Raw genomic sequence first — 26,356 nt, forward strand, 5'->3', positions numbered from 1 at the left:
GTAAAGAAAACAACAATTCATACATTTAACATGAAACACCAATGAATCCCTTTCACCTAAATCTCCCACACTGGACCTGTAATAAAGTGATAATATGTCAGATATGACTTGGGTTTTGTTGTGGAGCTTTTAAACCAACAAAATGCAAATTTCAAGGCAGGTAAGAAAAAAGTGAATTTTAAGAAGTAGGGATGAATGTTTAGTGATCACATATATATAAAAGTGTATAACTTAAATCATTATTCTGGCCTTAAATCGTCAGACACACAGAAACAAGCCTCACCACAAGTGAGGGGCTGCGGTTAAAAAAAAAAAAAAAAAAAAAAAGAAAGAACGAGAAGAAAGGAGAACTCTCACCAGCCAATCAGATCCGTTGACGATTTCGATTTTCCGACTCCTCCGCCGCGATTGGCCGCAGCCCCTCCCCGGAGGCGCCCGCCCCCGCGCCGCGATTGGTGGGTTTTCCCGGCTGTGTGCGAGTCATTTGAATACGTCCCTCGCTTTGTGGCTCGCTCACTTCAAATCGTCTCCAACATGAAGGAGAGGGGACGAACAATGGAGCTGAGCGCAGCGCGAACACACTGACACACACGTCTGCGTGGTTCTCTGATTCCCACTGGGCAGCTTCGTTCTGCAGCGGACACACAACTCCAGCCCCGGACATATCACACCTCTGGAGAAGCAGTTTTTTGTGTGTGTTTGTTTCTTGTTTGTGTTGCATTTTGGATCCTGAGCTGCATCGCATCAGAGGTGAGTTCATCGTGATGTGGATCAGTGCGAGCTGAGATCAGGCTTCATGGTCAGAGAATACGTTTTTACTCGGTAGGAATATGTTATGTAACTCCAGATGTGTAATGAGGTCATAACAATAAACTTTACAGAACTCAAAAAATCATATTTATCTCGTTTAAGATTCTTTATTATCAAGCTTTTGCACATTCAATGTCTCTCTAAATGCTACTTTAAAGTCATTCAATCGCATGAAATCATAATAATAAACTTCGGAGACCTAAAAATGATGTATATTTCTTATAATCTAGGTGTTAAGGTTCTTTATACTCAAGCTTTTGCAAACTTAATCTCCTAAAATCCAATTTTAAAGTCATTCAATCACATTAAGTCATGATAATAAACTGTTGAGGACTCAAAATTATGTTTTTTCCATACAATTTAGGTGTTTAGATTCTTTATAATCAAGCTATTGCACATTTAATCTATTTAAATGGTATTTTAAAGTCATTTAATCACATGAATGAACTGTACAGAACTCAAAATGATGTTTATCTCTTTTCAATTAAGTGCTTAGATTCTTACCGGATAAGCTTTTGAACATTTAACCTATTTAAATGCTATTTTAATGTCATTAAATCACATGGAGGCATTATAATAAACTGTACAGAAGTCAAAATGCTGTTTATTCCATATAATTGAGGTGTTGAGATTCTTCATAATTAAGCTTTTGCGCACTTGATTTGTTTTCATGATCTTTCAAAGTCATGGATCTCAAACGCTCGTGTTCATTCTTTGACAAACCGATGCAAAAAATATCCTCCGTCTGTCCCTCCTGTCTTTTTTATCTTTCCACATGGCAACATTTGTTGTTGTTATTGTTTACCACCCATGTGAGTTATAATTAGTCTGGCTGTCATCCACAAACAAACATGACTCACCAGCACCTGCGATGGGACTGTGGTTTGCACAGCATGGCTTTCTCACAGTCAGCTTTTACTTTTTACTGGGTTCTGAGTCAGTTTGGAGGCTCATAATGTAGACCAGGCATGGTGTGTGTAAGAGAGAGAGAGAGGGTGTGTGTGTGTGTGTGTGTGTGTGTGTGTGTGTGTGTGTGTGTGTGTGTGTGTGTGTTTGTGTGTGCTTGAGAGAGAATAACAGATTGTGTGCGTGTCTGTAGGGGAAAGAAAAAAGAATGAGAGACATTCTGTGTGTACTTCTGCCCAAACAGGCTTTGAGAAAAAAAGGCTTGAATCCTCTCTTTGTTTGTCCACCTTCTCTCTCCTCCTCTCTTTTAAAAATAAACCTGCTTCCTTCAACTTGCTGGAACACACGCCCCAGTTCGCCTCACCAGTCAGGCTGCTTGAATTAAAGTCAAATTAAATGGTTAAACTCATTTAATAATTAACACAAACGCAGTCAGGGATGGCACAAGCAACGATTTGGGACCTGAGCTGCTCTGAGAACATCCAAATCCACTTGTTCTCTGGCTCAAATCGACTGAGTCCAGCTTAATTTTCAGTATGAATTTGAACTGTGTGACATACAGATGTGTGATCTGTGGGTTTATAGATATAAAAATGTGTGTGTGGGCGAAAGAGAGAGGGAGAGAAAAGCCCCTGCACAAGCTTAGGTTTATAATATCCCCACAGCAGAGGAGATAATTTGTCTTTATCCTTTCTGTCACTGGGTTAATACTGTACTAGCCTACCAGATCATAGCAGGGACAGGTGTGTGTGTCTGTGTGTGTCTGTGTGTGTGTGTGTGTCTACTGGTTTTTGTTTCCTCTTCAGGATCTTTTCCGGCATAAACACTGACCTTTTCAGAACCAGTCGACCTCATGGGGACCAAAAACCTGCTCCTAATAAGTCAAAATGTCATTTCAGAGGTTAAGGTTAGGTGTAATGTGTCCGTGTGTGTCTGTGTGTGTGTGTGTGCGCGCGCGCCTATCTGCACTTACAACCCTGCTTTTGTAAAGCCTGCACTCACACTTGAATGCAGTGTGTGTTTGTTTGGGGTGGGGGAGGCCCGGCAGTGGATGTGAATTGTATCCCTCAAATCTCTCCCTTCCATCTGAGTCAGGTGTTTGTCAGTATCCGGCTCTGTTTGCCCGTTTATCAGATTGAGGTGCAGGTGCAGTGGAGGGGGGGGGGGGGGGGGGGTTACGCTGATCATCGGGTCCCCAGGGGCGTCTGGTGTCTGGCCTTATCTGACCCGTACGATTACTGAAGCGCGACCCCGGATCAGTTCACTGGAGCCCTGTGATGTCTCCTCGCACTGCGGTGTGGGCCCGTTTGATCAGGTGACCGCGGCACTGGAAGTCTGGTGATTCCCTGTTGCAGAGAGGATGGGAACTGTGGTGATAGTTTGGGAAGGGGGGAAAACAATTCTCCCAACATTGTGGATTATGGGTGTAACATGGTGGAAGGAGCTTTTCATGCTTGGACAGCCAAGTAGAACAAAATAACATCTGGACTGATGCTCGTTTTTCGGGCTGTTTGTTCATAGATATATAACCAGTATGAACACAACCAGTATGAACACAACTGAAGAAGATATGTCCAATGTGAGATTTGTTGGTTCTGCTTCAAAAATTAAAAGAAAGGAAAAACCAAACATGAGCACATCCTGGCTTAGACATCTGAAATATTCTACATCCTTCTCATGACCCTTGATTTTGTACATAAACATTCTTTATACTGGAATTTGTCTTGCATAGACCATTTGAACAGATCTGGATCGGATTCTCTGGCAGATCCAGGGACAGCATGGAAAAGGGATCAGAAAGGGTTAATGCAGCGGGGAGGCCAGAGTGACATTTCCTCTTAGAAGAGCAGGGGTGGGTCTTCTGGCTTTTCCTCAGCATGGATTTGAATTTGGAACTGCATCAAAAAGCTTTTCTGTGAGTGCTGGGTAATGCAGGTGCATTTGGTTTGCAGCCTGTTTCCAGTTTGCTAATTCAGTCCCAGTTTACGTAGCAGTTCTTTATTTAAAATTTAGGGGTTTGCTCTATTTTCACAATTTTCTTTCCTGTTTCCAGATATTTGAGGGAGAGTCTCATAGTTTTATTCTAAGCAAGACTCCAATGAAAATATTGTTCATGCTTTGGAGGGCCTTGCTATTTAATGAAGAGGAAATGTGATAAAGTGAAGATAGAAGCCAGCGAGCTGTGAGGTTGCTCTCTTTAAAGAGTTCACCTCTGTACGTGTAAGACTGTTTAATTTGGAGCTTCGACAAAACCACGAGTAAGTGATACTCGTACAGCCCGGACTTTAACCTCGTATATTGTCAGGAATTAGTCTCCCACTCGCACGCTTCCTCTCACTGACACTCCTTACCTGCTGGATCTTATTAGTGTCAAAGTGCGTCAGGTATAAAGATAGCACGGACTTGCATTGGCCCTTTAATGACACTGAAATATTTTTACAGGTGCAGGGTTTACACGTGATGAGTTTCTATCTGAACATTGCACCAGTGGCCTCCTCGTTGATTGTGGCACGTATTGGGAGCCTCGTTGGAACTGGTTAAAGTTCATCTGGGCGAAAATCTTCAAACCGAATCAGTCAAACAAGTGCTAAGTGCTTCACAGCTACTTTGCTGCATAATGAAAAGACAACAACACAGAAATATGCTCTAAACTCTCCCCGCTTTAAGTCTTCAAATTTGTTTAGGCGAAACAGAAAAGGAAGCTCAGCCAACAAATCTTCTCCTGTTGCTCTCTAAAGTGTAATGTGGCAGCTGCTGCCCTTGAGCCGTGTGCAGTAACTTCTGCTTGTGTCAATATGTGAGTTTCGACGTATGCATGGCATGCTCCTTTTTTCCAAAGACGTCCGCTGCACTTGTTAAGAAGTAAAAAACAAAAGCAGGGTTAGATTCATGACGCCCGCGCTGACGCTGGAGCTATAATGAGAGCTCATACCTCACAGGAACAAAACGAGAAAGTCTGCTCTTCTGGTTTGACTGATGTGAAAATGATCCCGGCCCTCGGTTCACGCCGAGTCAAGGCGTCACACGGAAAAAAAAGCGAGTGTGTGAAAGCTGCTGTGTGTGTGTCTGATCTGCTGTGATCTGCTCTGATCTCTTCCTGGGGGTCTTTGTGCGGTTGTTAATGCCATGACAGGATAGATAATACCTCCATTGTTGAAGACCTCCCCCCCTCGCTCGCACCCCCCTCCTGTTGTAACTAGCCTCAGAAAGGCCTCGGTGCACCTTTAACAACCACATTGTGCGACTCAGAGAAAGAGTCTAAAGTCGTAGCCTTGAGGGTGAGAAGCTCGGGAACGAGGTTGGTCTTCTGGAAACCTGCAGGGATCCGACATGGGAGCAACTGCAAAACGAATGGATGAACACCAGCACTGCCCCCAATGAATTTATTCTTGTGGGATTGAGAATAATAATAAAAAAAAAAAAAGCCTCTAAAGGAGCCTGCAAATTTGTCATTATGCACTAAAACAAAGGCTGCATTCATTTGCAGTAGGACATTTGAAAACTGTCACCTTTGAAAACCAGACTGTGTCGTCTGTTTGGTGCAGTTTGGACAAAACTCACTGGTTTACACCCCATGATATTTGCCTGCAGCTCCATTAGCCTCAACCTCTTGATGAACCTGGCTGTGACATGTAGGACTAACACAAACACACACACACACACACTTCAGTCTGTGCCTTTGGTTAACACAGGATAACACTATCTGTTGTGTTGCATCGACACGGATGTAGCGTCAAGGGGAAAGTGTGCGTTGTTCCTGTTTTATTGTTTTAAAAAGTTCAAACCCTTGCACACGTGAAACTTTATCCATGTGGAGTTTATTGCGACGTTAAAAAACAAAACCGTACACTTCTCTTCCTCTTCCTCTTCCACATCAAACCTCTCCACGGGGCTCCGATCGGCCAAAGTTTACAAACAAGAGAATGTAAACAATGCGTTCAATATGAAATTATGCTCCCAACGTCATCATTAAGCCGCCCGCAGCGAGTCCAACCTATGATTTTAGAAAGAGTACAATTTCAGTGGTGCGGCTTGGAAGAACCACAGCTATCCTTGAGGGTCAACTTTTCAGGAAGTGCAGTCTGGGGAAAAAACCGAGGCTGGGTTTTGTATTTCCAGACGTGTGTTCCTCTTGTGAAAGGTCACCTCTGACTGCAAACACAGGCAAAACAGAGTCCGCCCAATCTATCGCTGAGTTGATCCTTATGGACTTGACCACCAGAGCTGCGCTTTTGCCAGATTACAAATCGTAAAAACTCTAGGAAGCTAAAGCCACAGTAATCTGTTTCTTTCTTAACCGAGTTAGAGGCAGAGCAGCAGGCGGAGATCACGGAGTTCAGACGACGGGCGGGCACCGGCCTGGCTTACACTGGCACCACGCCATGTGCTGTGGTGTGCAAGGGTGTGCGAGTGTGTGTCGCTCAAACCAACATTTGTTTATGTGTGACGTGTGTGTGCGTGTGTTTGGATTATACCTTCGCGGGGCCAGGCGCCATGGTGGACAAGGGTGTGTGTGTGTGTGTAAGATGTTGGCTCAGGCAGACACTCCTCTGTTGGTGCTGTGACGGACACACAAAAGTCTGCCGGATTCCTGCAGGGTTTCGTTTTCTGGCACAGTGTAACGTGCATGTGCATACGTCGCTGTGTGAGGCATTTGCATGTGCGTGAGTGTGTGTGTGTGTGTGTGTGTGAGGCTAGATTTACACTGGCATGTGGTTGCAAGGCAGACAACAGTAGCAGGATAACGATGGCTCCAGCGTTAAAGCACGCCTTGGTGGGGCTCTGGGATCAGCTTACCAACCTCAGATCCAATTATCTTAACCATTAAGACAAAGAATCATTGGCGTCCTGAGATCATCCATCTGTCGGCCTTGTTGGTTTCCCCCCCCCCACCTTCCTTATTGCCGCCGTTTTCCAACAAGTTCGCTTCAAGAATGTGGCAAAAGATGCAATAAAGCAGAACATGCTGGAAAAACGGAATCCCCCAGTGAATAGCTTTTTTATTTTTTAGGGGGGGGGGGGGGGGGAGAGAAAGTGAATTTCACGGAGGTATATTACAACAGATCGAAGCAGAAACAGTAAACATAGGAGGGGTAACATTATGTGATTAAGTGTGGTTATTTTTCGCAGACATCTCTAAGTCTCTGCTTTGCGTGATGGAGGGCGGAGCCGACTGAGTCACACGCACACACGACTACACTACAAACACAGTAGTAAAACTGTTGAGACGTCTCTACTCTGGACTTTTTTGATCAACAACCGTCGAAGTGCAGCAGAGTGATTTGCAATGTTGACTAAAACACAGTGAGTCAGCAGAAGCTCCTTCCACAGCAGTGAATATTGACGTTTCACTGTTATTGCACTTTAATTAAAGCTCATAGTGATGTCCTGTCATTTATCAGGATTATTTGCTTGTTTTCACCATATTCATCGTGTGGATTTGCATCTTTTTAAGTTTAAATTCATAAATTTGGGTTTTGGACTTTATTGATTGATTATCCACCAAACCATCATCAAATAATTGATCAGAAAGGAATATAAACTATAGTCATCACTTATCTCCTCCAGGAGGGGACCTGATTATACCTCCTCTGAGACCTTGTGAATTTGTTAATTCTTCTTCTCCTCCCTCTTCTTCATCTTCGTCTTCTTAGGCTTTGTTTTCTTCTTACTGGACTTATTCACCTTATTTGTCGTCTTCTTCTTCTCCTCCTTCTCCTCCTTCTCCTCCTTCTCCTCCTTCTCCTTCTCTTGCTGCATATGATCAGTGGTTAATAACTTGTGGGCCGACACCACCTCAACAGCACTTACGAGAGGAATCAGGGGGTTCAAGACTCAGAAATGATGGATAGACGATCGCAAAACAGGAAACAAAAAACAAAAATATGTTCTGCTTTTTATGAAATATAAAAAATACTCATTTTAGGGACACATATCAAAAAAGTGCATAACTACACTTGTTATTTGACTTTTGTACTTTTTGGATAAATAATTATGCCATGATTGCTATATATAGTTTCTCAGAATCATGATACAAAATAACCTCGCCCCCCTTGTGTGTATTTCTCCAGCTCACCATGCCTCCCACGACTCCGTATGCGGGTAAGTTCAGCTCATGTGCGCTGTACAGCAACAACAACAACAACCCGCAGCCTCACAGCCCGTACCGCAACGGCACCGCCTCCAAACCCGCCAAGGAGAACATCTGCAACAGCGCCTACTCGGGCTCAGAAAACCCCTACGACATCCCCCAGCCTCACGGATGCTACCGCAGCTCCTCCGTCACCTCCGTGAAGGCGAAGGAGCATCACTACACCAGTAACTACGCGGTCTCGGAGAACCCGTACTCCCCGCCGCAGCCTCGCAGCCCTCGGCAGCACAGCAGCTCCTGTCCGGGCCGCGCATACCGCCACACCACCACCAGTACCGGCAGTGGCAGCGGCAGTGGCAGCGGAAGTGGCAGTGGCAGTGGCAGTGGTGGCAGCAGCAGCGAGCAGTCCTGTCGTATCAACAAGAATGTCGCGGCAGGGAAAGCCAGACTTCACGGACATGGCATCACCGCTAGCTACGGGGAGATGTGTTATCATGATAACAGTTTGGTGTCAGCATCTCTTGAGGCTCTGATTCAGCATCTGGTTCCCACAGTGGACTACTACCCTGATGTAAGTACCAGTAAATAAACTCTCTGTCCCATGACCTTTTCCTAGAGTTTGTAAACTGATTTGTAATCTGATCGGGCGGCTGTGGCTGAGGGGTAGAGTGGTCGTCCTCCAACCTGAAGGTCGGTGGTTCGATCCCCAGTCTGAACAATCTGCATGCCGAAGTGTCCTTGGGGAAGATGCTGAACCCTGAATGGCCCCCATAGAATAACAAAGTGCTGGGATAGATGCACTGTATGAATGTGTGTGTGATTGGGTGAATGTGAAACTGTAGTGTAAAGCGCTTTGAGTGGTCATCAAGACTAGAAAAGCTCTAGATAAATACAAATCCATTTACCAAATCCATTAAATCAAATATGTCCGCCGTCCTGACCTTTGTGGCCCTGTGTTCTTCTGTCTCCTCCTCATTAGAGATCATATGTGTTCACCTTCCTGCTGAGTTCACGCCTCTTCCTGCATCCGTTCGAGCTCATGACGCGGGTTTGTCACCTGTGTGTGGAGCAGCAGCGGTCCGGAGACGCCCTGCTGGACAAGGTGGGAGGATTACTCACTCGCAATGGTTTATAATTATTTCTCCACATTTCACTCTGTCTCACCCACGTAAACTCACACCCACTGTAACAGTGTCACACTCTCACCCACACAAGCCTTTGTCAGCCCTTCTCTGGGAGGAGGTATTTATCGACCGTTTCATAAGCAGAGCCGGTCCAGAGACGGACAGATGGGACTCAAACTGACACCGGGGAAATAAAAGTGAAAGGAACACATTTAATGGGAACAATAAAGTAAACAAATTGACAAATCAAAGCAGCTATTTTACTCACAGAGACAAACAGTGAGGTCGAGAAGAGTTTGTCCCAAGACAGATTGCGTCCATAAATTCTCTAAACTGATTTAACGTGTTCCTCCTTCACCCTTAACGTTCCGTCTTATGATCCTTTTCTGTTTTAGATCCGTTTCCGTGAGGTGGCGCCCAAGCTGGTGCAGCTGCTGACCGAGTGGACGGAGACGTTTCCGTACGACTTCAGGGACGAGAGGATGATGCGCTGCCTGAAGGACATGACGCACCACGTGGCTCGAGGGGACGAGGTGAGTGTCCTGTGAACACTAAATGTCGTGACGCACATCTTGGGCCATTTGCTCTGATTAAGACGAACACAGATGACTGTAGTGGCCCCTTGTAGTTGCGATGAACCCACCTACGCACAGTGGCCCTTTACCCATCTTGAAAGCCCCTTCAAACACGGCCGACAAATGCGTCCTTCCATTCCTGAGCAACAAAGGATCAAGTGGGCGGATTCATTGTGCGCTGGTGACAAAGCTAACGAGCTAGCTACGCGGGTGGCTGAACTGCAGTCAGTGCAGCCATTCAAACCAGTTAAGAGTGAGAAATCCCCCATAGACCAGACCATCCCATTCAGATTCCTCAGTCTACACAGGCTGCAGCCACTGAATTGAGCCACAGCTTTTGTCTTGTTTACTTTCTATGGCTGCCGAGCGTCTAGGTGTTGGAAACAGGAAATCTGATTGACAGATGACTCAGAAGTGTTCAGTCTCCTTATGCTTCGTGTTGTTAACTCATGTTGTGTCGTGCTTCCAGTACTCCTGGCGAGCGATGCAGCAGATGACCCAGCGGCTGATCAAACGCCTGTCAGCGCTCGGCCAGTACGAGGAGGCCGTGGCTGCGCTCAACGCCGTGGCCCTGGAGCGCCCCGCCTCCCTGAAGAGCAAACAGGCTTCGGGTCAGAAGAGCGACGTGATGAGCGTGTGTGATGACCCCTTCATCCTCGCCCAGCAGCTCACACACATCGAACTGGTGAGAGCCTGGTCCTATCCTAATTATGATACTTTTGTGAATCAAAGAAACAATAAAGTTTCTTAGTTTTGTCTTTTTCCTCCTTGTTAATGTCATAAACTCTCTGTTTTCTCCCTGTTTTTAGATCTTAGTTTTCATTATGTTTTTTCATTTGCTGATGAAATTAGAAAGTTGACATCCTTGAAATAACAATGTTATTTTATACATGAGTAAGGATAAATGTCTTTTAGTGTCCCTTCCTTCCTGATCTCCATCCTCCCTCGTCCTCTCCGTCCTGCTCTTTATCTCGTTTATGACTGTTTCTGTTGTCCTGATTGTTTTCTGCTCCTGTCCTCTGCCTCCAGGACAGACTGAGTTTTATCGGTCCTGAGGAGTTCATCCAGACGTTCGCCATGAAGGATCCTCTAGAGAACCATAAGGTACAATTCAGGCAGAATGCACAGACACCAATTATCGGCTCTATCCGCTTGTTCTTGGAAGCTGCAACTCAGCGATATTTATCTCTTGCACAATCACAACCCTGCGAATAGACTCGACTCTCGTTTTTTTGTTTGCTTTATTCCGTCTAGAATCGTACGCTGCTGACTAATAGGTTTTCTAAACGATTAAAGCTTTCTTTCAAACTATAAAGTTAATTTCATTATGTATTGAAAATTAAATGAACTAATCAGGGTAATAAATTAGCAGATGAAGCTAACCACACAGACACAGCTCGCCACATATAAGCTACATATATAGTTTTTATGTGTAAAGTCGGCTAAGGACCATTGGATTCGTGATCTGTTTCCAATTATCTGCAGTAAAGGGAGGATACAGTCAGTCTTTATTATTTTGATCAAGTGTCTTTCATTTTTTGGCTTGGCTTTGAGCATCGTTTGCGGTCTCTTTCACTTTAACTTAATTTGCCTGAGAAACCACATGAACGATCCCTCTGGCAGATACAATGTGAATTTGTTCAGTGTTTTTGATTCTTTTTTGAAAATGCAGCTTTTGAAAATGCATCAAACGCAGCATGAAAGAGCCATTCTGCGTCCGTCTAAGTGTATCTGAAGGGCACTCTGCCTCCTAAGTGGCCCAGTGAGTCAGCTGAAGGGTTGATTTCAATCAGCAAGCTGAGAATAGGCTTTCAGCCGGAGTTTGTGACCGAGCTCCATCTCCGGCTCTCACCGGTGCTGCGCCGGTTATGTAAGCCCCGGTTTTGTATGAAAGAGCGGTTGAGTCAGCGTAAGGGGTCCTGAAGTGTAGAAGGGAAGTTTGAGTGGAGTGGGCTGCTGTTGTGTAAGCATTTAACAGAGCCATGAATCTTCTGGATTACGTCATAACGGCCAGGTCAAGATTATTTATACAGAGCTCTTATGTTCATTTATGAGGAGAAAAATAGTGCCTCCGGCAAATAGGTCTACCGCAGAGTGTCTCAGAGAAAAGACCCAGAGCCGGATGTAAATTAGATGAAAATAACAACTGACACGTCACAGACGCAGGTCCAGAGGCTGAAGATGCATCCGCAAAGGAAATTACTCAATTGCACCAAACTGTTCACCTCATATTTATATTTTTTAAAACATTGGTTATAAGACTGTTAAGACAATTACAATCCATAATTATGTTTTCATAAAAATCCCAAAACAACCTGATCATGTTTTTCTTTTCTCTTTTCCAGGGTTTCTTTCGGAAGCGTAAAACCAGTAACCTGGAGGCCTACGTCAACTGGTTCAACAGACTGAGTTACCTGGTGGCCACTGAGATCTGTATGGTATGTAGTCATTTTTTTTGTCATTCAAATTAAGATGTAGGTTTGACTTTCTTCAACTATTCTTCCATTTTACCATATCTTCTATCTGTTCGTCAAAGTTTTGTATTTCCCTTTGAACTGAACCTGAAATATAACAACATGTGAGACGACAGCTCTGATTGACTTCCTGTCATGTGCTCTCATCACAGCCAGTGAAGAAGAAACACCGAGCGCGGATCATCGAGTTCTTCATCGACGTGGCTCAGGAGTGTTTCAACATCGGCAACTTCAACTCCCTCATGGCCATCATCAGTGAGTACACAAAAAACAACACATAATTAAAGGCAGACAACGCAACAGAGTTTGAATGACAGGTGGTTTCTGGGAGATGCAGTGTAGAGTTTATCAATTTCACATTAAATTAAGTAAAAAGGTAGAAATCCTGAAGGATCTCACACAGATCCCATGGAACTCAACCAGTTTGTCACAGCTTGTTGTTGAGCAGAGGCCAGTGTTAAACTGCAGCTCCCATCACTTCCTTGTTGAGTAGCCAATAAATCAGAATGAATGACGCCAATAAACACACGGTGCCAGCTGCAGTTTAATCTGGTAGAGATACCGAATGCTTGGAGCAGCTCTGCTCAGTTTCTCAGGTTTGTCTCTATAAATATTTCACTCACTCATCTCATCTCATCTCATCTCTCAGCTGGGATGAACATGAGTCCCATTGCCAGACTGAAGAAAACCTGGGGTAAAGTCAACATGGACAAATTTGAAATCCTGGAGGTGAGTCCAAAAAACCTGCATGTTTACATCTGTGGTTGTAGAGAGGTTTTATAAACCGTCCATATCAGTGCCTGTGTCCAAGTGCTTGTGTTTGCTGAACGTCTCCTCTGTCTGTCCTCATTCAGCATCAGATGGACCCGTCCAGTAACTTCACCAACTACCGCACTGCGCTCCGCGGCGCCACCCAGAGGTCGGAGACGGCTCACAGCAGCCAGGAGAAGGTGAGCGAGCACACAGGCTTGATCCATGAAGTAAAGATGAAACGTACCAAAATGCAAAAAGACAAATCTAAAAACGGGTGTTTTCCTGTTTCCTCCAGATCGTGATTCCTTTCTTCAGTCTGCTCATTAAAGACATCTACTTCCTGAACGAAGGCTGTGCCAGCCGCCTCACCAACGGACACATCAACTTTGAGGTCAGCTCACAGTTTGATTATTTGTTCCTAAATGGTAATTAATTAAATCGGTTGCTGGATCAAATACAGGAAGGAACAAAGCAGTAGTTAAAGCTCATTTAAACCCAGTAATATTTGATTCATTCACAGTAAAATTGTGAAAAGAGGCCTTTACATGTAATGCAAATCGGTTGCTGGATCAAATACAGGAAGGAACAAAGCAGTAGTTAAAGCTCATTTAAACCCAGTAATATTTGATTCATTCACAGTAAAATTGTGAAAAGAGGCCTTTACATGTAATGCAGTGATGCCCCCTGGTGGACCATGAGTCTGGTGTCAATCATTGTTATTTATATATCTTATATATTGATTTTCACAAGTCTCAAAATCTGTATCTTTAATAGATGTTATACATCCTGTGTTTTATCACTTGTAAATCACATTGATTAGTTTGAAAGGCACAATATTAATAAAGTTTGATTGAATGATTGAATATTAATGAAGTCTGTCATTGTCGTGTCTCAACAGAAACTGTGGGAGCTGGCGAAGCAGGTGAGCGAGTTCCTGGTTTGGCGTCAGGTGGTTTGTCCGTTCGACAGAGACCGGCGGATCCTCCAGTACCTCGTCACCACGCCGGTCTTCAGTGAAGACGGTGAGTGTCCAGTCTTCTCCTCGTACATGCATCACTCAGCTGTCTGGCGAAGTCTGACGGTTTAAACTCACTTTGTCTTGTTTCCTTGCTGCAGAGCTGCATCTGGCCTCGTATGAGAGCGAAGGACCGGAGAACCACATGGAGAAGGACAGCCGCAGGTCTCTCAGGTGAGTGTAGACACTTGATCACATCGAAGCCATCACACCCCTTTGAACACAGCTTTAAATTAAAAAACTAAAAAATTAAATGAATCAACATTTAATGCTGGTTATTTGTGTTCTATTTTCCAGATCTTCTCTTTCGCACCGTGAGAACCGGTCCTAGGAGAAGGATCTCATGTTCACTACAGACTGTAAATAACGAGGATTTTATTTTTAAAGCTACATATTCCTCCATGCATCTTACGGACACGACAGTGCAGGACAAATAAATGCAGCCGGGCCCATAATCCTATCGATGAACAGACCATTATCTGGGCTTTGAGATCACAAGGAGCTTAAATGAGTTGTGAACATTTTTTGGGTGTTTCGGAGCCAAAGGACCTCAGTGCTGCGGTTATTATTACAACCATCTGTCCTGTGAAACTATTGATTCCCCAGAAGAGCTCAGATTACTGATGTGGCTCACCCACCGTGCTTCTTCCTCCTCCTCCTCCTCCTCTTCATCCTCATCAGCTCCGTGTGAGGCACTTACAGGACATCAGGTGACTCCTGAGGTCATGAAACAGACTCCGATTTTTTTTTAGTCTTTAGCCGGACTCCATCTTGGAGCCTCACGGGAGTTCTTGAACCACATCAGCTACAACATTAGCACTGCTTCTCTGTGGAAGTGGCTGGAGCTTGGTCGGAAACCACAGAGAGGAGAGAGATTCATCCGGATCATGTGTATTATAAACAACTCGCTGAAAGTGTTGTTGCTGCTTGTTTTCTTGTCGAGTGCTTGATTTTGATGCATATCGAGCACACGACACAGGTTTACAGCTGGTTCTCATGTAACTCAACTATTTCCATCTAATTTGAACACATAATGCAAGACAATACATCAATTTACTATAAATACGTATAAATATAATGAAACCACAAATACAACCAAATATATGGAGCTTGAATGAAGTAAAATAGACATAAGTGCTTCTTTTCTGCATTTATATTATTCGTAAAATAAAAGTTTTCATATTTTCACATAAACACAAATATCCACGAGTCTGTTTAAGGCTCATGTCGGCTAGTTTCTGTCTTTCAGGCTCTAAACTCCAGATTTGCTGTTTTTAATATTTTGTGATGTGGGCACTTTTACTCCATGTCGGTGATGCAAAGTTGTGACGGCAACATCGTGATAATCATGCAACTTAAATCAAATGCACTTCAGTGTGGTCCTGTGTGTTGTATTATAGGATTTGGTGACCCCTGTTTCGAGGCGTCGCTCTTTACAGTATTACGTTGTATTTTGTATAAGAAGGTTTTTCTCTTCACGTATTTTCTCTGAGATGTCACTGTGAGCTTGTTGCTGGTTGGCTGGCTCCATGTGGCTAAGCTATTTTTGTTAATATCACAAGTTCATGTTTGGCGTAGAAGCGTTCTGGGTCTGAAACTGATATTTGTGTGTGTGAGTGTGTGTGTGGGTGTGTGTGTAGCTTGAATACTAGAAGCTCATCCTCCACTTCATCTCATCTGTGATCATGTGTGTGTGTTTTTTAAAAATTGGCCTGTGAGTGAAAGTGATGCTACAGTACAAATATTTTTACGTAAAAAAAAAAAAAGCTCTTTTATGTGTCGTATATTTTATAAAGTGTTTCTCATGTATGCTTTTTTCAATCTTGTTATTTTTTCGTTCATGTATGATCTGTGTCGCCCGGTCAGGGTTCTTGTACTGAAGGCCTTTGTGAAAAAAGAATTCTATTTTTTCTTTCAAATAAACAAAATACCTGAAAAAAAACCAACATGATATTGTTTGAACTGATACACAAACACAAGTAGGTACAGAATATAAGTAAAAGTGTTTATTTACAATATACATCCCAAGCATGTTGGTCATCCTCAAACAAAACTGGAATAAAGTGAAAAGTGTTGATCGTCATGTTTGAACATCAGTGACTCTGAACTCTGGTGAAGTTAATGCAGCGACCCTGCAGACGACAACGAGCAATTCAGTCAAATTCAAACACAATGACCAGACATTTTATTTGTAAATTCAAATGTCTGGTTTTGAGGGGGGGGGTTTAAATCAGAAAATTACACAAAATAACAAGCAAACAAGAGCTGATGCATGTTATGCTTTGATTTATCTGGATTAGTATTAATAAAAAGCATTATCTGTCAATGTCATTTGTCAATTAAGAAAATAGCAGCTTTCTCAGTTAAGCTTTTAATATGAAAGAACATGAATAAGGTAAGTATCTGCAGATATTTGTTTACCTTGTCCTGATGTGTCGGCCTCATGATCGCCACTCTGTCGTACTGTCTTCTCATTAACGCCCGCAGCGCATCAAATCGCCCCTGAAAGTCAAACAAGGTGTTGAGACAATCAAAAACACAATGTAAAGATACAGATATTGAACATTACTTATTTTTTACAGTTGTACAGTGAGATGTAATCCACAGACAGGCTCTTTATAATAAAGACCGGTCTCACCTTGATGGGAGTGTACCACTTGGACTGTGGTGGGGGTCTGAACACTGGTGGGGGTCTTGGCGGGGGTCGGGGTAGGATGGGCTCATCCACATCCTCAGGCATGGTGACCACAGCGTTTTTGGCTTTCTCCAGCCGGGACCCCTCCTCTGTGGACCCCATCTGTCCCCAGCGCACCTACAGGAAGAACATGAGCACAAGGGACAGATGTCATAGATACGTCAGATTATAAAACACAGACTTTATCTCCTAAATAACCAGTTTGGATGTTTTGTATGATTATTGTGTCTGTATTTGTATTTACCTCCATGCGTGTGATTCCTCCAGGACCCCGGCCTCCGTAGTATGAAGCGTCCACTGTGGGCCACTTATGTTTTGGTGAGTAATCGTCTTCCAGCTCCTTAAAAACAATAAAGGTTGGTTCAAGTTGTGACACAATATCAACACTATAATTTTGCACAATTGCCATGACAAACGATTGTAAATGAATGCGCACAAAACAGAAGCCAATTCTTAATGGATGCAATACAGTTAATGGCCACTGGGGATGATATCGCTCATATGAAAACAAAAGTTTGCCATAATTAGGATCCAAGGTGCTAATTTCAATTGTTCTATTTACTTGTAAACAAAATAATCAGATAGAGAAGATTAAACAGAAACATGTTGTGGACCTTCACTTGATCAACATCTGTATCTACCTTTCAGACACAGATGTTGTTGGTTTGATTACATACATCAGCTTTACTTCACAGTGCAAACAAAACGTTTCTGGTTTTATTTTGAAACACCTCTTGCTGTATTTCCTGTCTTTGCTCTTTCTCCCGCCCATGTGATCGTGTGTAACTGTACTAATGTGTTTCACCTGCAGTGTTCAATGAGCCAGCTGCTTCCCTCCAGTATGTAATCCCTGTGTTTCCCCTTGTATTCGTCAATCTGTCTGTTTGCACATGGAGTTTATCCTCCTGTTTCAATTCTGTTTTCTTTAATTCACCTTCATCATTCTAAGCTTTCGTGCCAGAATTGGGTCCTTCTAGTGAAACATTACACTCAAGACTTCTTCCCATCCTTCATGCACCTTGGAGGTCGACCAAGTTGATAGTGAGTCAAAAAACCTCCAGCTCAAAATGCCGTTTAGAAAGTGACGTAAAGGAAAAAGCTTTTTAAACAGTTATTGGTCTACTCACAAAGACAGGAGGAGGAGGAGGGGGGCGATCTGGGGGTGGGTCTCTGATCACCTGTAAGGAAAAGTGGGAATATTACTACGAAAAACAAAATGGGACGCTTAAAGAAAAACTCTTGAAAATGTTTTAAATACTTACTCAAATAACAACCGCACTGAATTGTAAAAGTGTAGGCTTCCACAAGGCCTGAATCTGAGTAATACAGATCTATATGTAAACTCACCACAGTGCAGCAGAGAGGCCAGAACCACCAGATCAATACCAGAGCCAGCAACAGCAGCAGAGCCAACAGCAACCAGAGCACCCAGATCCCATCGGACTGCAGAAAACACACAAGTCATATTACAAATTCATTATTTGATTCTTTGATTCAAACCTAAAACAATGATTTTTAAAAAGTGCTATGTGATACTTACACATGTTGTGGCATAAATGGTGATGGGACTGGAGATGAAAGATTCGCCGTTGTTCAGACTAACAAGCACTTCTATGGATCTGGAATCATCACAGAAATAATCAATACAAATTACTACAAGAGAATCTAACTTCATAACGTTGAGAAAAATCATGTCAAAGAAGTTAATGTTATTCATACTCTTGTCCTATTTCAACCCCCTTCCCTTGTTTTCCAGTAAACTTACAATGTTTGTTTTTAACCAGCGAGGCTCAACTCGGATGATATTTGATTCGGCTCCGTCTCTGAGAAAAGCTCAAACTCTGCGTGAGTGTTTCAGTGCGGAGGGAGTGTGAGAGAGAGTGGGTGAGATATGGTGGAAAGAGAGGACTGATACAGAGAGAGAGAGAGAGAGAGAGAGAGAGAGGGAGCTGTTTGAAGTTGAATCAGCTTTGGCTCACGCTCTAAATGCCACTGAGATATTCTGGTCCGACTCGCTGCAGCTCGTCCAAAACTTGAAGCCGAACAGATTTTCACTGTAAACACTTTTCTCTCTCACAGCAGAAACACTTTTCTAATTTCAACCCCGAGGGCGAGTAGAGAGATGTTGATACTATAGAGTGAAACGTGTTAATGTAAAGGTGCTTTTCTTTTACATTACAAAGAAAGTATTTATTTGATTTGAGTGAGTGTTCTCCTGCTGTCACTACCTCCCTTCTTTTCTCTTCTGGGTGAAGTTGCTGCTGAAATACCAGAGTAATGATGTTATAAAATGATATCATGGTAATAACCTCCCAGGACTGGACTGTTCTTTTCTACTATGCAGTAGTGTAATTTGTTGCCACACTTTTAATCAGACCTAAATCAAATATTAGCCATGGTCTAAGTAACGTGTGTGTGTGTATGTGTGTGTGCGTGTGTGTGTTTGTGTGTGTGTGTGTGTGTGTGTGTGTGTGTGTGTGCGTGTGCGTGTGTGTGTTGACTCACTCTCCAGCCTCGTGCAGAGCAGGAGCTGGACACAGCAGATAGCCGTCTCTAACGACGCTTGGCTTCTGGTCTAAGAAGAAGAATTGGAAAGACACAAAGAAATAATACGATGAATAAAAATAAACAAACTTAATTCAATAGTGAATGAAAAATAAAGACACATCACTTGGTTTTGAGACCAATACGAACACTGACTGGCCGACTGACTTCTGATGGTGATCATAATATTAAACATGTATAACAAAAAAAAACTAAAATAAATAACTTTTACTGTTCTGTGTTAAATGCCATTCATTTGGAATGGATATTCATATTTAATTTGAGAGGAAGTCTTCTTGCATTTTTCCATCATTAGAATATTTTCAATAGTTAAAAGCTAAATATCACATCCAGGTTAAAATACAAATACAAACCAAAGCGACAGAGCAAAAGGAAAAGTTTTCGGACGATTGAGGATAAGATTAAGGAAGATATGAAGCGATACAGTCACATGTTATCTCAACATTTCCTCTTACATTGCCCCCCCCCCCCATTGATCCATTAATAGACCAACCACACGTACACCATGTCCTCCCTCCTCCTGCTCAGCCTCATAATGTCTCCTCTGTTCTCCGACAAGAAGCAGCCACTGTTTGTCCCTGGATGTTGTGACTCTGACTTTCCACTGCACCACAGACATCATCAAAAACACTGCGATACACTTCATAGATGATAGTAGACACAAAGCTGCACAACTAGACAAACCAGTTACTAGCTGTAACGTTGTGATTGGTGTAGATGATCGTGTCGTGTACTCACTGTATGTGTTCTGATTGACGGTGAGGACGCAGAGGACATTGTCCGTCCTCCTGGTTCCACTGAAGCCGCTGCCTCTCAGCACCACGTTGAAAGACTCTAGAAGACATTGAACACATCACGCAACTATGACACTGCACTTACATTTCAACAGAAACAACATGCATCCATAATAATTAGCAACATTAAACTAAATATGAGATTACTGTGAAAACTAAGCCTGCTAGTATACAGCCATCAAGTGTAAAGAATAAATCATTTAAGCGGTTCAATGTCATCAGGCCTCTTTAAACCAGATGAGTTCTCTCTCTTACTAACTCACCGTTCACACAGACACTCGACGGCTCTATCGTGAACACATCTGTGCACGTCTGCTTCAGGATCTGTGTGGAGAAACCGCCAGAGTCAGACGTCTGTATTCACCTCTTATCAAGTACACGTTACGTGAGATGTGACCTCACCGAGTTCACGATGTCTTTGAGGGCGTGAAACCCGGACAAAACTGGGAAGACTTGTTCGGTGCTATCTGCTATTACAGCAAGCTGGAAGAGAAAATTAATAACAAGTGCAATTTACCCATCTTGAAAAGTTGTGAACTTGGGTATGAATAGCGCTGACATGTAATGTACACAACGTCCAGCACAATAAAGAGTGACAGTATTTTGTAGAACTGTTGGATCGTTTACTAATGATGAGGAATAATTCTGAAGTAGCTCCAGAGCACCACCACAGAAGAAGAAGAAAACAGCTGGTTCCAAACAGGCAGGTATAGAATGAGCACTGCTCAAGTTAATCTACTTTCAAGATCCTGCTGCTGGTTTCGGTTCATTGCCTCATTATCATTTCGGTTTGCAGGAGATGAAAGTTCGGGTCAGCAGGCTGCAGCTTTCATCTCCTGCTTTAATGACAGCAGAACAGGAAGCTTGGCCGGCATTATTTAATTAGAGAGTGATGTAATTACTTCCTCCTCAGACCTCAGTGTACGTTCAGACAGGAACGGGGCAGGAGATCACTTGAACCCGTCGACTTCCGAGGACTCTCTGGTCAACAGCTTCAAAGCCATTTACAGTAGATGTGCTTAATATTAAAGCAAAATGCAGTGATGGAGGACAGGGTCGGCACTATTACATTTCTCAGCACATGCAATTAAAGCTTTTCCTTTGCTCTGCAAATGTTATTAAGGAGAATTTATAACTGTAGGGAAGATCAAATATCATAAATTCTGCAATTGTTCTTAATGGTTTTGAGGTAATGAGGTTATGGAAACTATGTTGTATTCATGTTACACAGCAAAGGGCAGTGAAAAACTGTATTCTATTACGAGTGACCAACACAAACAAGGAAAACTGAGCAGACTGTCTTAGTGTCCTTCATTAACGATGTTTCCCTTTGAAGTTATAGCAGAGACAAGCAGAGCCACAGAGGATATGTTGAAATTAAAGACGATCAAAATGAATCATCCGTTACCTTGAAGGAAATTGTGGATTTCAATGGGTATCAGCATTGTTGGAAACATTTTGGATAAATAAATCAATAAAGTATACGACATAGGTCATGACATTTTAATGTAGAATTAGACGTTATATCTTTAGGGGCTGTTAGGCCTTGGGAGCGATTATATATTTATTGTGAGCCACAACACTCGCACACAGAAAACACTTGCATTTGTAGTTTTACATTGACGCACATTTGGTCTCATCCTTCAGTGTTTTCATTCCTTACACAATGCACGCTCCCTTTCAACAACCTGATATCTGCAAAGAAAGAAATGACCAAGTATTCCCTGTTCTTTTGCATAAACCTCATGCAGCGTAGATCATAAACTAGAAATCTCCCCCAGCCGCCTGCTGCTCTGAAGGTCAAGGCGTGTAAATAAATCAGGCCCAAACACAACAGCCCAGTGGAAGTTCTGACCACAACCTCACACACGCTGACACAAACACACACACACAGAAATGAAACTGCAGTGTTTACACAGCCAACAGTATCGGTTACACTGAGATTGTGCTATTTTCTCAGAGAGCTTCATGACAGAAACCAACAAAGTAAAGAGAGAAGAGTCAAAACATTCCCCTACCTGCTTGTGGTCAAAGTCCATGACACCTACACAGTAAACTCTGGCTCCAAACCCTCGGGCTTTGTCGGCCTGGGAAGCATCACACAGGGAGAGAAGTGAGTGAAGTGCAACTGCTGGTTACAAACACTAAAAGTAATTAAATTAGAAGTGATAAATAACAGTCTATTAGCTTATAATAGGCAATTAATGTAAATCAAATTCTATACATTTTAAATTGCAGCCTATACAATTTACAATAAATGGTTTAGAAAGATGCATGTGTTCTGTTTCAGTTGATGCAACATGATACAAAAGTCAACAGGTCCACCCCTGAATCTTTTATGACTGTGTCGTAACTTGGTAAAACAAGTGGTTGGAGAAGTTTGTGCATGTGTCAGTGTGTTTGCTTTATCAACCACTGAGAATCACAGCGTTTGTAAACTGTACTCTCTAAAGTTTTACACAATGCTTGTCACTATGTTGGAGCCAATCCACATCTATCTTCTTCACTTCTGTGTGTGTGTGTGTGTGTGTGTGTTTGCAGAGAAAGAGAGATACCTCCTGTACAGTCAGTTCATAGGGGTAGACCTCCAGCTTGCCATCAGTGAGGATGATGATGATGGTGGACGACGGTGAAGTTTGTGCCTTCATCTGCTCCATCACCTGACGAGGGAACGTTGGCAAAATATAGTAAACTGCAAAAACCGCAGCACCTGACAAAGATCTGAAATCTTCTAAAATCAAATATATGAACTTGTTTGACATCTGTGTAATAAATGTGGTTCCTGTCTCTCTTCTCATGAGCGCACCTACCGCTGTCATGCCCTCGTGCATGTACGTTTCCCCTGCAGGTTTGATTTGGCTCAGCTTCTTCAAACCCTCGTCTATTTCCGACCTTTGCAGCCAGATCACAAAACAGGGTCAGAGCAGTTTGGATAAAAAAATGGAAAAGAGACACGTTACTGTATGATCGGTGATGTGTTTGAAGTTTTAAAATTCAGCCCCTCACCTGTCTCCTGTCAGTGGGAGTATCACAACTGCTTTGGCTGAAAAGACGATGTAGGAAACCCTCATCCTGGGACTGAAACACACACACATATGTAAAACATGTGAATCTTACAGTTAAAAATCCAACTCACAAGGTCAAATATTGTAAATGGATTTGGGTGTGGCAACAAAAAGGATTCTGTTAAGTGCTTCAGCATGTCCATTAGCTTTTGATTGAAGAGGGAAATATAATAGCCCACTAGGGCGTAAACACAAATGGGAAAAGGACCAAATGGAATACGATGATATCACGTGATATATACAATGCACTGAAACATGACATATATACTTTTGAGACAATTAAACCTAAAGATATATCACTTACACACACACACACACATACACACACACACCCTGCACCATTACTGAGAGGGGTGTTGGGGCAGTTGTTGGCCAAAAATACTCATTCCCTACCTACTACCCACTACTACTTTTTGTAATGTAATTCAAAGACCCAATATATATATATATATATATATATATATATATACTCCTCGCTATGTAAATACTCTTTGGTTCATGTGTTTATTATGCCAGGCTTTTTATAGTAAAGAAATAAACCCTGAGGTGGAGAGGAGTGGGGGGGGGGGGGGGGGGGGGCTCACGTACCTGACAAACCTGTTGGTGAGCTGCTCCGCGAATCCATAGATCTCGTCCCAGTGTCCGTGCACGCTGCCCGACCTGCAAACACAGGTGGTGAAAATAAAACACACCTACAAACTCAAGACTTTAAAGTTAATCACCATCAATGTAGAGCGTTTTCTAAAGCCTTCTTTTTTCTGTATGAGATGCACATATTATCAGTGCCGTTCTCACTCAGAAGCAGCCAGACACAAAACAAATATTCATATAAAGAATGAGAGAATAGAGTCAGAATGGCTGCTGGTCAGTTTATTCTGTTGTTATCAGTCATGTTGAACCTGAACAATCAGATAACACTGAAGTAACTCAGGTTTCTTTCTGTTATAGTGTTGTAAAGTCTGTTAAGAGCCTTTTGACAGACATATTGTTATATTGGCATTTATGTTTTCTGATATGAAAACTTTTATTCTACTTTCATTTCACAGAATATGCTGAAAAGCTCTGTATATTTAGTTATATTTGTGGTTTATTTTTATAAAGAGTTATTCATAATACTGTGTATGATGAACTGTAAAATATCAAGCCTTGATTACATTTCTTCCACATTAGGGTTAAATAATGATATCTTATGAATACATTTTCAAAGTTATTTACTGTTTAAATATCTTATCAGCTTATGTTATTGGTATCGGTTATAATATTGCTGTCAGAAATTCTTCACCCTCAAATCTGTATGTTTTGGGGTCCTCTGTTAAAAGCACAACACTCTGAGAGGAACTTCAAAAGTTGCAGTGCAGCCACCGAGGGACGGTGTAAAATAAACACAGCCTTACATGGAGAAGACTGGATCCAACATTCTCTGCACTGAGGAAACAAAGATCTGATTTATTCCACCACTCACCTGTCCAACACAAAATAAATATCAAAGGCTCCATCGCAGGAGGCCTCGTCTTCACCCTGCAGCGACCAGTCCACCAACACACAGACACAAAGTAAGATCCTCCAACATGTCCATGTCACATCCATAATCCATGTGTTTCATATCCACACATAGTTTGTATTGAAAATATAGGAAATGTCCTCAGCTCAGCTCAGAGTCCTTCATCCTCACAGCAGCAGGCAGCAGCTCACATGTCCATGTCACTGTAACAGTGTGGGTGTGTGAGTGTGTGTCTGTGTTTAGTGACAGCAGCAGACTGATGATGGAACAAACTGGGCAGGGCTCACAGCTGCTGCACAAACCTCTGTCAATAAATCTGCAATAACCATAGAGCTATACTTCCTGCAGGGTCCTTCAAAATAAAGAATACAACAAAATATATTAAATATTTATATCCATATAGTGCAATGAGAAATATAGCATATCAGTAAATGTTAAACATTCATTTTGTTGAATTTGTTCAACAAAATGAATGTTTGTTTTGTGGCATTTTGCATAATTTCACATTGCCCTACGTTGTTTTGCTTTGTGCTTTTACTTTGAAGGCAGATGCTCTCCCTGCTGCTTGTGACACATTAGACTTGACGTCTGTAGCAGAGCAGTTGGCAGAAGGATGTGAATAGTGACTGACTGACCTCGGAAAAAATACAAAGAATTTCAGATCATGCAGCTAAAAATATGACCTGTAACTATTCCTGTATTTGTTATAATAGATGTGAGGGCCGCTGCTTTCCTTCAATAACAAGATGAATCCCTGAGGGAGCTTAAGTGCTTTTAAATTCAATTTGCTGAATGAAGTTAGTCTGTCGCTCATCGATCAGTACAGTGCACGTCTGCCTCATGAATCCTCCTCTCATACTGTTGCCTGGAGTCGGTTTTCTCCTCTCAGGACAAACAAGTGCATTATGTATCAGTAAATGTGTTGCAGATGGAAATCAGAGTCAAACACAACGCCCTCGGTACAGTGGTTTTCTCTCTCTGCATGATTGTGATCCTGATGTTAATCCTCCTCCTTTGTCTCAGGAGAAACACACAGTGCGAAATTAATTTATTTAAGATTCTTCAAAACATGTCTGTAAGATCATCAATCTGAGACATGTAAACCCTCCAGGAGTCTCTGTGTGAGTGCTGAGGAGCTGTAACAACACATTTCATTGTGCCGTCTGAAGGAAGAGAAAGCACTGGCTGCCTGTGGATGAGGTCATGACACAAACAATCCAAATAATCACATACCACAGTCAGTGTGTCAGCACATGGCTTCTCTTCTGTTAAATCTTGTGGGATCACACTCGGATACTTCATACATATGTGTCATGTCTCATGTATCACTGATTTAGTTGAGGGTGTAGTTGGACTAGAGGACGAGGATTCTGCTCTCATGTCCCCTTCAAATTATCAAATCAATCTTTCCTTTATTCTGCTGAAGATAAAAAGCTTTTCAGCCCCTGACACCAAGATGAACTGGGCCAGAATCATTCATTAAAAAAGATAACTGTCATAACAATAATCTGTCATAATCGGGAGTCAGATAAATCTGTGAGAGTGAGAAATGATCCCAAAGTTTACAGTAGACTATGTTTGGCTGACCTTTGTGTTTTAAATGATGGTCTGAGTGCATTAAAAGCTTTTAGTTAATGTAAACATTGTATAGCTTGAATTAAGAACAGGCGCAAGGTGATCAATAATATGTTACTGTCAAACAAGGAAACTTTTCACAGTCAAAAACCACTTAAAGTGAAACTTGAAGTTGAGGATTTGATTTAAAATGTTTAAAAATGCTTGTCTGTTTACCAGTAGAAGGACTTGAAGTATTTCATCCAGGCTACAGGAGCAGATGACAATGCCGCTGTCTTCCAGATGTGATACACATGTACGCTCTGATTTAAATACAGTGGGACACGTTTGAACAGTGTGTGACCCGCAGATCCTCCCTCAACATAAAAATGAAATTCATCTGCAAGGCTGTGGTTATTATTTAATACAAACGA

General features: G+C 42.4%; 2 protein-coding genes across 2 annotated transcripts; one reads left to right on the forward strand and one right to left on the reverse strand.

The window, feature by feature from the left end:
• Positions 1 to 530: 530 nt before the first annotated feature.
• On the forward strand, positions 531 to 15,831 carry LOC133975558 (ras-GEF domain-containing family member 1B-B-like). Its single transcript, XM_062413538.1, has 14 exons — positions 531 to 750; positions 7,788 to 8,378; positions 8,787 to 8,909; positions 9,327 to 9,464; positions 9,976 to 10,191; positions 10,536 to 10,610; positions 11,852 to 11,944; positions 12,133 to 12,235; positions 12,630 to 12,709; positions 12,835 to 12,930; positions 13,029 to 13,124; positions 13,632 to 13,755; positions 13,850 to 13,922; positions 14,046 to 15,831. Exons 2-14 carry the CDS (start codon positions 7,794 to 7,796, stop codon positions 14,077 to 14,079), a joined length of 1,836 nt encoding a protein of 611 aa, XP_062269522.1. The 5' UTR covers positions 531 to 750; positions 7,788 to 7,793; the 3' UTR covers positions 14,080 to 15,831.
• LOC133975559 (anthrax toxin receptor 2-like) lies at positions 15,733 to 24,633 on the reverse strand. Its single transcript, XM_062413539.1, has 17 exons — positions 24,330 to 24,633; positions 23,456 to 23,527; positions 22,809 to 22,880; positions 22,613 to 22,694; positions 22,358 to 22,462; positions 21,821 to 21,889; positions 20,205 to 20,285; positions 20,066 to 20,126; positions 19,747 to 19,842; positions 18,949 to 19,018; positions 17,984 to 18,062; positions 17,791 to 17,886; positions 17,571 to 17,621; positions 16,688 to 16,783; positions 16,387 to 16,560; positions 16,170 to 16,250; positions 15,733 to 15,880 (listed from the first exon to the last, which is right to left on the reverse strand). The coding sequence occupies exons 1-17, from the start codon at positions 24,452 to 24,454 to the stop codon at positions 15,842 to 15,844; spliced, it is 1,449 nt and encodes a 482-aa protein (XP_062269523.1). The 5' UTR covers positions 24,455 to 24,633; the 3' UTR covers positions 15,733 to 15,841.
• Positions 24,634 to 26,356: the final 1,723 nt, after the last annotated feature.

The sequence above is a fragment of the Platichthys flesus genome, chromosome 19, assembly GCF_949316205.1.
Source record: "Platichthys flesus chromosome 19, fPlaFle2.1, whole genome shotgun sequence".
In the NCBI taxonomy this organism is placed as follows: Eukaryota; Metazoa; Chordata; class Actinopteri; order Pleuronectiformes; family Pleuronectidae; genus Platichthys; species Platichthys flesus.

Bases quoted from the DNA above. Each gene is read 5' to 3' on its own strand.
- LOC133975558 (XM_062413538.1), top strand. From the start codon at position 7,794: ATGCCTCCCACGACTCCGTATGCGGGTAAGTTCAGCTCATGTGCGCTG. The intron at 10,611-11,851 runs GTACAATTCAGG...TCTCTTTTCCAG, and splicing joins ATCCTCTAGAGAACCATAAG to GGTTTCTTTCGGAAGCGTAA. The intron at 12,931-13,028 runs GTGAGCGAGCAC...TGTTTCCTCCAG, and splicing joins CTCACAGCAGCCAGGAGAAG to ATCGTGATTCCTTTCTTCAG.
- LOC133975559 (XM_062413539.1), bottom strand. From the start codon at position 24,454: ATGGATGTGACATGGACATGTTGGAGGATCTTACTTTGTGTCTGTGTG. The intron at 22,695-22,808 runs GTGAGGGGCTGA...CTGGCTGCAAAG, and splicing joins CTCCCACTGACAGGAGACAG to GTCGGAAATAGACGAGGGTT. The intron at 18,063-18,948 runs GTGAGTCAACAC...TGATGATTCCAG, and splicing joins GCTCTGCACGAGGCTGGAGA to ATCCATAGAAGTGCTTGTTA.